Raw genomic sequence first — 13238 nt, 5'->3', positions numbered from 1 at the left:
AAGAGGAGTAAAGTGGGGACAGAGCAACACCATGTTTGGGTGCCATCGTTTGAATTGGAAGATTTCATAAACGAGGCTGAATTCAGAGGACAACAACCTCTGCGATTCCCAACTTCATCTGCATCTCCTTCGCCACGTGGCGGTGGCACAGACAAACAACGTAAGAACGACGACCAACACTCTCACTCTCTGGATCTCAACCTCTCTCTCTAGCTAGCTAGCTCTATATCCTCTTTGAATCCTTATTCTCTCCCTTTTTCCCCAGAATTTAATTTTTATCATGAAAATTGTAACCAAGTACTTTTTTTCTTCATAATTAACAGTTTGATTAATTGATCTCGATGATTTTTTACTATACTCACGAATTTATTTCCCGGATTCAACCGTCATCGTATATAAATGAGGCAGTTAACTCCGTGCTAGAGTGGCAACTAACTAAACTAGTTTTTAATATATTTAGTTGAAAAATAGTACTTATTTAATAAGTTGTTTATAATATTTTTCCGTAAATCTTTTTAATGTGATTCTGTGAATTCCTTTTGCGTAAATTTTTTTATTCCAATAAATATTTTTTTTACCAGAACTAATCTTGTTTCACTTGAATTACATAGACAAGTGATAAAACTTTTCTTTCAAATATTTATCAAAAACATTAATTCAGGATCTTTTGATTAAGCGAATTATATCTGAATAAAATTTAGAGATAGAAGTCTTTTTTTCATTTTTCAATGATGAAATAAGACTAAACTATGAGCTTATTATCCTAGACTAGAATAATTTAGATTAAATAAATTTTTGATTGTAATCTTACTTTTATGTACTATAAGTATAAAAATTGTTACACTATCAATTAATAAAAACAATTTTTAATATAAATTTTAAAATAATTATAATACATTAATAATAAATTTATCCTACATAATAATTTAAACTTAAATAATAATATAAATTTAATTATACTATTTATTCAAAAAGCTATAGTTAAATTTTGTTTTAAAAAAAGAAAGAAATGGCATCAGGAAGAGAATCTGTTAGTAGTCCCAGTTTTTCTTATGGAAAATTGACAAACTTTGGTGTTGGTGGTTACCAAAACCGTAGGGCCCAATTGCCCATATCGCAGACAAAATCCCATTCTTACCTCTTGCTGTAAGATATTGTGTTTAAATTATTTTCCCGATTTACCTACTGCTGAAAGATATTGTGTTTAAATTATTTTCCCGATTTACCTACTGCTGAAAGATATTGTGTTTAAATTGTAGTGTACTCTAGAATGAAAATGCAAATTTAGAAGCATCCAAATTATTCTTATTTTCCGGCGTGTTAGGCTATAGGCAAACATTGTAATTAATTTCACAGTTACAATAATTCTTCTGTCTCAATATCTTTGGGGGAGAAAAAGTCACAATGTGGCAGGAATGCAAATAAGATTGTATCAAGTAACAATGTGTTGGTCAGTATGCTATCGAGCCAATTGGAGTTTTACTGCATTTGTTGATCTTTCAGAGTTTATTTTATTTGTTGGATAAAATATGTTTTTGAGATATCTTGTTGAAATTAGATATGACAACGGGTGGGGACGGATATTGTCTCTCAGGTTCCCCGATCCTCTCCAATTTGATCATTCCCAACTTGTATCTGTCCCTAATATTTTATGGATTAAAATTTGTTACCTCATCCTCATACCCGTTGGATATCGGATATCCCCGCCCCTGCCGATTCTGATTTGTAAAAAAGTTTTTTTTTTTTTTAAATTATATTAAAAATCTGATTTAAAAAAAAGTTGATTGTTACACATTTATTTATAACTACTTTATTTGCAACTTATTTGTTTACAAAAATCATCAAAGAAAAATAATCTTAAATTATGTAAAAATTATAAAAAAAAACTTAACAAGTAAATAATAAAATTTTAATAATTTCATCATCGGAGCGGGTACGAGAATGAATATGGAACAGATAATGACATTCTCATCCCCGACCTTGACCCCAATCTTGATTAAAAAAATCGGATAATTACCGAACTCAAACTCATACCCGATCAATTCAGATATTTTCTGTCAAAATCAGGACGGATTTGGGCGGACACCCATGGATATAAGTTTCATTGTCATGCCTAGTTGAAATACATAACAAATACGTATTTTCTCAAACGTCTGACTTTGCAATATTCGATGAAAATGTATTTCCTTTAAGAGTATTTCTTTTATCAAAAAAATATATTTGAAAAAAATTACGAGTGAACTTAACAAAACTGGGACACACTTTAGTACTACCTGAGTCTTTATTTGCTTTCCAATGTATATCTACAATGTAATCCATTTATATAAAGTTTAACTATTTGTGTATGGTGGTGAGAACGTGAGTAGGAATCAAACAATTAATCGTAAATTTTGAAGTCAAGGAATTTTTTTAACTGCAGTATTATATTTTTGGTAAAACGAACAAAAAATTTATTTCCAGCGAAACAAACTAGGCCTAAGCAATGTACGTTTTTAGCAGCTTGCTCTATGGTATAGGCCCATCTAAGAGTACAGGCCCAAACTCACTTGAGGGCCAAGTCAGCTAGTCAAACCTAGACTAAGATCAAGTGCTTGTTGGAGCCCCAAGGCATTTTACAACGTTCCAACTTCCAAGCCTTCCTGTTTAAGTAATTTCATGTCCTAGTTCTCCCGAAATTCTCAGTTAAATCTTATGTGACTTACTCATATACAAATTTTATTCTTTTTGCTTTTGTACCAGTAGAAGTTCAAACTTCAAAAGTAAGCGATTGTACTCCATTTTATATTTTATAAAATTATTTATTTTCTATTTTTTATTTTATTCAATGTGCTATTATAACTAATATTTTTTTTTAGGAATTAAATTCCTCAAGAAAAAATTGGTGCAAAACTCAGTTTATAGTTGGACCTAATTAAAAATAAAATAAAAGACTTCTTCAATTTTATTTTTAGCGTGCGTTGGGAGCGGGGCCTCCCCTGTTTCAAAAATAGGCAAATAGCTTCACTCAGGAGTTTTACACGAGGGATTACTTTTATTCAAGATAACGAAAATGAAAAACAGGTAAATTTTGAAAACATTACATAAATGGGCAAGTCATGTTTTGAATAAGGATGACAAGGGTAGAAAATGAGTAGGTACTATAACATTTGTCCAAAACCTATGTTTGAAAAAGAAAATACCCATACTTGGATCCATATATACTTAAGCATGTAGCAATTTTGGTCCGCATTTTCATCCCTATTGGTTACCATGGTTACCATTATATATATATATATTCTTGCACTCACTATTTACACCTTCCTTCAAGTGTAGAGCTATGCAAAAAAATTCTAAGATTTTAGATGAAATTTATACTTGATGTTTAATTTAATATAATTTATCAATATTTATTTTAATATAATATAATTGTTTATATAACTTAATATTTAAGTAGAGCATAACTATTTTTTAAGCCTTTAAAACATGACTTTCATTTTTTAAAAATAAATTAAAGTTGTTTTAAATGAACTGATTTTTGAATAAAAAATGAAAAAATATAAAACATCATGATTTGAATCACGATTTTAGAAAATAAAAATAAATAAAACAGTCATGTTTAATAACACCAATTCAATAAAAAAAATAAAATTAGAAAGTCTTGTTGCTAAACACAACTTCAACAAAATGTATTAAAAAATAAATAAAAAGTCATGATTAAAAACACAACTTAAAAAAAAAATTAAAAGTCATGTTTCAAAACACAACTTCTTTAATTTAAATAGAGGGAATTTTAAATTAATGAAATATGATATTTTTTCATGAAATTGTATGTTTATTAATGAAAAGATGTAAATATAAAAAAGAATTATTTTCTTTCAGTATGTATCTATTCACATGAAAAGCTATAAGTACAAAAGATTGTATTTTTCATGAAAAGATGTTTTTCTTTGGAGGATATCTCCTTACCAAAAGACCTAAGAATGCATAAGATCATGTATAATCATGAATAATTATGGCTATTTATGATGGGCTATTTCTCTACCAAGAGGAACTTTAGTTTTCATACACATCATGATAGTACTATGGCACTATGCTTTCTCTTTCGTTATTTCTTTGTTGCATATAATGATGGCCACCAATTTTTCTAGCACATTCTTCATCCAGAGTAGACGACATGAGGAATCTAGCTTACTACATCTGTTTCTACCACTCAACAATCTACAAGTATTCTTTACTTCATTAATCATTATGTTCTAAAGTTTCTAAAATTGGTGATACTGAGCTGATATCTACTTACCTAGCCTTTGGGTTGGTCAACACCCATACTGCTAGCGGGACCATCATCTCACGACTCATTGTATTTCTGTCTTCTTCCACTGATGCCAAAATCAGCTGATAGCATATATAGAATCGTAAAAAAGTTGTGTTTGATTTCTACCACTAGTCCTTCATTAATTAGTCTTCACTATAACTGGTATATACATTAGGTTGATTAATTGCTGGGTCATGTCATGTGTAGTTCTCTTAAATAAGTTTCTTTCTTACTGTTTCCATAGATAAGTAGTGAGCACGTATCAGCTCTCTAATGTTACACATTACAAGTTGGAACCCTTTTTCTATAACTAGTTTTTTGTGTTAAACAAGATGTGTCAATGGCTCAGTGATTTTTTGTTCGTATATGTAAAGGGTTGAAGATGATGCACTTGGAGTTGGTGGCTTGAAGGGGTGCCAGCCTTGTGTGGTCACAAATTTTGACAAGGTTATTTTCAAATGATTTTTTATAACTTCACATTCTGCAAAGCCTCATGCAGTGGTCCATGGTCAACTGAGGTGTCATTTCTTGAATACTCCTATTCTGGTTTTATTCCGCACCCAATTCTGTTGTCTTTATATATAACCCGATGTTACGTTATTTATTTTGGAGCTTTTTGCTGATTTGTACTCAAACGACTGAGATCTTAGGAATCATTTGACAGAGATGTAACCTCTTTAGACCAAATGAATGAAATTAACCCCACCACGGAATAGTAGAATAGCATACGACATTAGCATTGCTTGATCATCCACGATTACTTCCTGAAATTGACAATGTCATGTGGGAGCTACCTCTTCATTTTTATTTGGATTTGCGGTTGGAAATCGATTCTGCTCACACTTGCTTCTTTACTTTATTTCGCTCTCTCTCTTTTAAAAGCCTCTTTTCCTAGTAAACTCTGTTGCCAAGTGCGGTCTTGTTTTCATGTTGCAATGATGACCACTTTGACCACCAATAAGAGGATGATGAATCTTCTCGATTTCAGGACGCTGCTATGCCTATCACCAAAAAGGTGACCCCAAAAGTTAGTCCACGCACACAAACAGTACATGAACACCACTCACATGCTTTAATCTGCATGCCATGGTATTGGCTAGGGCTTAGAATAACATACGAATATACCCACTAGTGTCTACCGGGTTTAATTTGATGTACACATCTAGATGTTATATATATTGAACCCATGCTCAAAATATTTATATTATTGTATTCCTTAAGGAATCCTACGATCATGGTTTCAACATTCAGTATGTATATGTGTTGTTGATGAGAAATGATTGCATGATTTGAAACTGTCACGTGTCGATGTTCTTGTCTAATTTTCTCTAATCGAATTTTTAATTTATGATTTTTTTTTTAATAAAACTCAACAACATCTCATGTGAAAATTGACTGTGGCCATAAATACATGGTACGTAATCTCAAGCATCAAATAATTTATTTGGTGATTCGTAGATACTTCTATGAGTTTGAAGACAGATACTATTATACTAAGTGATAGAGGGATATGAACCATAAAATCCAATTGTAGTATACACGAATCAGAAGTAATACAAGACTCAAACTAGTCACAATTTATTGAAACAAACTTGTGATGATGATATACATTTGCACAAATATAGTAACATTCACTAATACAATTGATATAGGAAAGCGCCACACTTTGTTACATATCTCATATCTGTCGAATATGGGACAAGGGAAAGGACTTTACAAGTTACAACCATGACAAGCAAAATTAAAGAACAAACTAGAATGGAAATGTAGCAACAAATAAGCCTCCTATAAAGTCCTTCTAAGGCATATGACTGCAATCTTCTACGTTTAATTATTAGTTTTGGTCCTGCTGTTTTGAATCTGGATTAAGTGGACTTCTTCCCAGATTTGATAATCTCACTTCTCCTGCCTTTGGACTGAGGGGACCTCTTGCACCAGATCGTGGACTCTGCTCAGTTTTGAACTCACCCACGCGAGCACTAAATGAGAGGCGTGGGCTTAAATGGCTTTTAGGATCAGTTCTTGGTGTTGGGGTGGAGCTTGTGATCTTTGGACTGCTAGTGTGCCTAAACTCTCCACGGCTTCTAGTAATAACTTCATCTAGGATTTCACCTTCTCCAACTTGAGAAGCACCAGCTCCAAACTCCGAGTGCTGTTAGGACAGTTGCATGGAATATAATTAAGTTTATCCACAAAATATATATATAAAAATGACGCAAATGTGGATTATCATAAAGGGCAAAACTTAGATGAGGCTGCATTGGTGTTTCTGGTGTTGTTCTACAATCAAAATTGAAGTTTCATCTTGTTGGTAATTTATGTTGACCTTTAATGGAAAAATTTATTATGCAGATTACTGAGGTGAATCTTCAATTCTGATTGGAAAGCAGTACTAAAAACACTTACGAAACTGTATCTAAGTTTTATTCTGTCGTAAATTTAAGCTATGTTTGTTGGATAAGATAAAAAATCATACTGTTGCAAGGTTGAATGGTAGAGCTGTTTGCTCTTCATATGCTGCTGCATCCAAATCTTGAAGGTGTACCCCTTTGAAAAACTTGGGGAGAAAGTACTGTCTAACCGGAACTAAGAGCATGATCATCATAGGAAACATGACCCCGGCAATAGGAACCCATGTTAGTCCAAAACATATAAGAAGATAAATGGTTTGGAAAATGGTGAATGTTGCTATTGTCTTGAAAGGAACTGTTTCTACGAAAGTAGCATGGTAATCCTCAAGCACCCTGCACATAAAGAAGAAATTTGCTGATCAGTAAGAGGAATGAAGTAGAGGATTGAACGTCAGAAGGATATATAAGAAATAGAATGTTTTGTTTTTACTTGTATCTTCTGCTTGGTGCAGTGAAGAGTAATAGGATTCTTTCCCAAAACTGGTTTCCTGGCAAACTTTCAATGGCCATGAAGGCAAAGTAACCCCAAAGGACTGAGGTTGGGATCTTCTTGAGTAAAGGCATGGCCGCAACGCATCCTCCCACCATTGTTGATTGAAGCAAGTTACTGAGACGCTGTTCCTTTACCTCAACAGGAAGCAGGTCGTCTATTTCTTTCTCAACATCAAATATAGTCTCATCTACTGGGGCATCCACGTTTCCCATACTGGTAGCTGCTTGAATGGTTGATTCTTTAAGTTCTCTTAGTCCTTGTGCCTGAACAATGGTCATAATAATATGTGGCATAAATAGCAAGAAGTCATATGCTGATGACTTGAGGTACAAATAATAAGGTTCACTCTGACCTAAGCAGGAATTGTTCTGTGCAATGATTAAAAGTGATTAAGCAATGATTTTCAGTGACACAAGAAAAAAAGTTAGTAAACTTACTCGAGCAGAGGGGTCCTGGTAAACAAGAGGGGTCTGCATTTGATTGTAGGCTTCTAGCATGTTGCCATATAACTGTCCTAAACTAGCATTCTTTCCCATACTTTTTCGTGCGGTTACCACCAGTTTGTTACGAAGCAACTGTACCACCATTGCTCTTTTTCAATGAGACTTGTTGACAAAGTGCTTGCAATTAGAAATTAATTAGGGAGAAATTGACAACTTGATTTACCTGATGTTTAAGAGTTGCCAGACTTTTTGTGTGCATTGGAGACTGTGGTATGACTCCATTTGCAGGAGGAATTCCAATCAGGCCACACATTAAGGTCTTCCATCCAGAATTTTTTTTTTGAAATTTATCATTAGAAAAAGAATTATTCAATTAAGTATAATTTTAATAGGCATGTACTAAATATCAGTATAAAAAAAAATTATATCGTCAAGCAATCAGAAATAATCTTTGAAATGACTTTTAAGGCAGTGGTTGGATGAGAATTTATTCTCTAAGTATGAATATATGACAAATTAAAGTTCAATGCTAAAATCTGAAGCTAGGAAGGAACTCAAAGAACTGGCTTACCAAAAATCCCAAAAGGAGCAAGTCATAATGGTAAGAAGATGGCTTTCTCAAATTGAACTCTTTCTGCTGGGCAAGCTGGGAAGCCACACTATGGTCAAAGTAATAAAGTACTGCAATCATGGTTGCTGGGATAAATGCTCCGATTATGTACACAACAGGAACATGAACCATATCCTGTTATATTCATAACAAATCAGTACAATATATACTTCTATTACAAGTCAACTTGTTAGTAAACAATGGATAATTAGATGAGAACTTGCAATTTACATGCCTTAATAACAGTCCAATTCTCATATGCACCCGGTGACCATGGATTTGGGCTAAACAGACGCCTTGGAATACCATGTGGAACACTTCCAGCTGGTATGTAGGATACACCTGTCCAAACTAGGACCATAAGAGGCACACCATAGTCAGCTATTAGGCTGCGAAGCCAACCTGTAATAAATTCATAGTGTTAAGAGATGTAATATAAAACCAGTTAAGTGTCTTCAGCTAATAGTTTTTGGGATTGCCAGTTTATGACATGGTATTAGTCTATTAGAGCTTGTGTGCCTGTCCTTTATGATCCGAACACAAAGACTTACCGGTACCATAACGCCATGATCTAGCCTTTCTGCTTCTTAATGCAGTGAGAAGAAGGCCAAACGAAAGGACTAAAGCAAACATCCCATTAGCAAACCTCCATGAAGGTATAAACTCGATTGATTTTGAATTTTGTCTCTCTGGTATGCGAAACTCATCCACGAGTCCCTAAACAATGATGCCGGTAGGATGTTAAAATGAATTTGGCCAAAGTGCATTGCTAATTCAGATACTAATATATCATGTGAACTCTTAGTATTAAGCAACAGCAAATGAATGGCAAAGGTAAACTTTGATAACTGTTCTTACTTTGATAGCTTGCTGCATGAAGAGCATTGCAATAAGCATGCCAAACAACTCTCCTGCAATACGGGTAAACCTGTTGATTATAGAGCAAGCCCCTAAGATGGCAAACAAGAATAGCAACAGTGCAGTCCAGACACATACCCTACAAAGTCAAGTTATAAAAGAAAATAGGACAATGTTAAGCCAAATCATGATGAATTGTACTAGAAAACAATTGCATCAAGGTCTCCATATGAAGACATCAAGAACATAAATAAAAAAAATTATTCACCATCCAGTCCATGCCAGAAACAAATCCCGGCCCAACTCTGGTCTCTCTTTCGCAAAATTGAACATGAACGTGTACATGATCACCGTAGGCTCTGCCACTCCTAAAATCAATAAAGGTTGACCTCCAAGGATTGAGTGTATAATGCCACATATTGAAGTGGATGCCAATGTTTGAACAGCAGTTAGAACACCATCTGCAAATGCAAAACAACATCAAGTTGTGATAGTGTAGTTATAAATTATAATACCGTCCTATTTCCAGAGTTCTTTCAATTCAAAAGGATCATATATTATAATACTACTATTTTTTTTCTCAGGAAAAAGAAGAATCCATTGAAATCAAAATATTTAGTACCAGTATCTCGTTCTAGTTGTTCCCCGAATGAAATGACTGGTATTGCGGAAGCAAAGAATATGTATGTGGTGGGGGCCCAAATCCTGTGAAAGGGAAGCAAAAATTGTGAAACTTATATATATGTCTGTTTAATTAAACACCATTGGTTGAAGCCTAGAAACATTAAAACCTTTCAGTACATACATACCCCACTAATCGCTAAACAATTTCAGCTAGCATATATATACATTACATACCTTAAACCTGCTTTGATTCCACCCGACCAATCTTGCTTGTAGCACATCAACCTTCCTCTCAGATCATTCTTGATTCCTTCAAAGGGTACAAATGTTTCTTCCATATCTTTTTCCCCACCAAAAAGGGTCAAAGGGAATCAATATAGGCCTTCAAATGCTAACCAGAAACTAACAATGTATAATTTACATGATTTTTCTTGTTTTGAGTTTATTTTGGTTAGATTTCTTGACAAGGCTCAATCACAAGCAAATTGAGGAAGGAAAATAGAAGAATGTGGGGACAAATTAAACAAGAATGTAGCATGAATGGTGCAGTCTGGCTTCAAGAGACATGTGGGAGAGTGAGAGGTTCAATGGGATGAATATGCCGAGAAGCCAGCTGTACCAAAAAGCAGTGTTTGGAACTCGGGATAGATGCTCTTATTGGTTAGCACTTAGAACCACGAAAAGAGCAACTTGTATTGTATTCTTCCTAATAACAACAATGTGTGTGTGGGTAGAGAGTATTTATAAGCTTTAAAAAAGAAAGCAAGCATTGGAGAAAGAAAAAATGAAGGTAGATTTGGTGTGGAAAGCACTTTGTGTGCCACTGGCAGGCTCGTAAAATGTAAATACTACAGATCAGTCCAATCTTTCCAGCTTCATCATCAATAGTCCTTCAATGCTTTTATGCCAAAAAGTCAGCATCAATTATAATCCGGACCCACTGAATTATGTTGGATCTTTCAATAAAAATTGCTGAGTTTACAAAAAGAAGTACATATTGAATCCTTTATAGAAAGTAACTTACGCCATGCCGTCCTTAACTTACAAGATAATGTTTTAAAAAAGTTGTGGTAATTAACACGAGTAGTCAACAGCAGCTTATTGGCTCTAAAAACATATCATAACTTTCAAGCAGTAATGCAACTGATAGGTGATATCAATCTGTATATAGTGGCAAGAGATGCGATATCATCCCTCGTTGAGTATATAGCAACCGATTTACTTCACTATTAGGGTGTGTTTGGTATATATTTTTATTTTTTTTTCATTTTTTAAAAATTATTTTTATTTTTAAAATATTAAAATTCTCAAAAACATGTTTGATTTAATTTCTTATTTTTTGCTTTTAAAAAATAAAAATACTGAAAATGCATTTTTAAAAGAAAATATATTTTTTAATTTGATTAAAATTATATTGTCACCGCGTTTTCATTACCCAAAATGAGGTTCCTTTTATTAAAAATGAAATTTTATTGTTCCTAGTTTTTGGTTCATTTGGAAAAATAATTTTACTAAAAATAAAAATTCAATCAAATACATTTTTATCACTATTTTTTATTTTCAGTAAAAATTAAAATACAAAACAACCCAATGAAAGACTCTCTAACTTTTTTAATCTAATTTTAGATCCACCACCTTCGGTTTATTTCGCTGAGTACATGACTGCTCGCGTTGTTCCGAAGAATGCAGTAGTGTTTTCGTTTTTTTCTAAAACAAAATTAAAGTTTATGAGTCAAATTTTACATCAAAACACGTGTTAAAGATTTAGGGATATATATTTAGAGAAAATAATATATGTACTCTCATATAAAATTACTATCATTCAATTCAATAACAAATTTTAATGTATCATAATGTCTAATCACTTGATAATGATTTTGTTTTTACACATAAAAATTAAACTCATATATAATGTTTGACCTTTAAATAGCAACTTAAACTTCTAAAATATAAATGGATTTTTGTAAAGAAAAAAAATAATAAATGAGTTTAAAGTTGTATTAATCTATTTATTTTAACAGAAGTAAATCATATTTAAACGTCATCATTATTTTATCAAAAGAATGGTGGTATTATTCGCCACTTAATTTTTTAATTATTTTTTCTCTCATTTTCTAAACTTTCACTCAACGATTAAACATTTCAGAATGATTGGTTGTTGACAGAACCGCTATGGTTTGTTTATTAAATTGAACAAAACCAACATTGAATTCTCTATGTATCAAACTAGTCTCCAAATTGTTCTGAAGACAACATTAGAAATTTCAACAGCTTATTAAACACCTAAACAAAGCCCCATAATGTATATTTTGTTTGCCCATGTGCCTTTCGAAGTTTGACAACTCATGCTGTCATGCATATAGAGGTTTGTTCCGGGATATTTATTAGCTTCCCCTTGTCATGTTAAACTGTATAATTCTACGTTCAAGAATTTGGTTTATACATACCTCCCGGTGTTCCTTAATGGTTGACACTCACACGTATAACATCAATTGGTTTTGGTCATAGGATGAAAACCTTATACTACAATAATTTTTCTTCTTCTTATAGAAAAAGTTTAGATGAATTGGATCCTAGTTATTCATCAAGACGAGAAAATCAAACTCACATGTTTATAAAATATAAGTTTCATTCTTACCAACTGAATCAATCTTTGTTAGTACTTGACTTGAATAATACATTTGATGAAAAAGAAAAATCACAAAAATTAAGAAAAATTGAAAAAGAAAAAACATACTGTTTATTTAGATGGACATTGACAAAATTAATTTTAAATAAAATTTGATTTTGTAAAATTGATTTTGAAATAATGTAATCCATGTATGTTTTATTATAAAATAAGTTAAAATAAAATTTAATACAAAATTTTGAATCAAACATAGAAGTTATTCAAATAGTTTGGATCCAAAAATCAATTTTAGATGAGAATAAATTCTAAATTTTTCTTAAAGGTAAAACCAAACATATATAAAAATATATCTAAAATTATTTTGAACTCAAAATAAATTGTCGGGGATTATATTAGAATGCCGACCGCTATTTGTAGATGTATACTTAAAGTATATTTTTTACACCTTAAGCAATTTTTATAAATGATAGTTCTTTGTGAACTTGTGAATTTTTAATTTATTTCTAGTTAATTGATTAAATTCATTATTTATTTGAGTGAAACTTTAAGTTTTATTCTTTAGTTTTTGGTTTCATTGTCTTCTTTCAATTTTTAGGTCAATTATCATGCTAACTCACTCTAAAATGGAGTGAATTAACCTGTTGGATCTATTTTCTAAAAATAAGGCGAGTTGACTCAATCATTTACAAAATTGTTTGACTCATTTTGTCATTTTTATAAAAGAAATCATAAATGTACAAAGTACGTGAAAATTGCGAATATAACAAAATTGAGTTTCTAATTTAGAATTCATATATGTTTATCAATTATTGTTTGTCTTATATTTTATAATTAAAAGTTAAATTAGTATAGCACAAAAAAAAAGTTAAATTAGTATAA

The 13238-nt window shown here is 32.1% G+C and overlaps 1 protein-coding gene across 1 annotated transcript; it reads right to left on the bottom strand.

Annotated features, from left to right (window-relative positions):
- Positions 1-5842: 5842 nt before the first annotated feature.
- On the bottom strand, positions 5843-10523 carry LOC100776705 (boron transporter 1). The gene is made up of 12 exons (XM_003554519.5): positions 9965-10523; positions 9729-9811; positions 9375-9567; positions 9107-9245; positions 8800-8965; positions 8484-8650; positions 8210-8383; positions 7862-7957; positions 7633-7770; positions 7133-7458; positions 6768-7035; positions 5843-6443 (listed from the first exon to the last, which is right to left on the bottom strand). The coding sequence occupies exons 1-12, from the start codon at positions 10066-10068 to the stop codon at positions 6126-6128; spliced, it is 2172 nt and encodes a 723-aa protein (XP_003554567.1). The 5' UTR covers positions 10069-10523; the 3' UTR covers positions 5843-6125.
- Positions 10524-13238: the final 2715 nt, after the last annotated feature.

This window comes from Glycine max, chromosome 19 (genome assembly GCF_000004515.6).
Source record: "Glycine max cultivar Williams 82 chromosome 19, Glycine_max_v4.0, whole genome shotgun sequence".
In the NCBI taxonomy this organism is placed as follows: domain Eukaryota; kingdom Viridiplantae; phylum Streptophyta; class Magnoliopsida; order Fabales; family Fabaceae; genus Glycine; species Glycine max.
The sequence above is the reverse complement of the archived record's forward strand: the minus strand, read 5'-3'. Positions and strand labels throughout refer to the sequence as shown.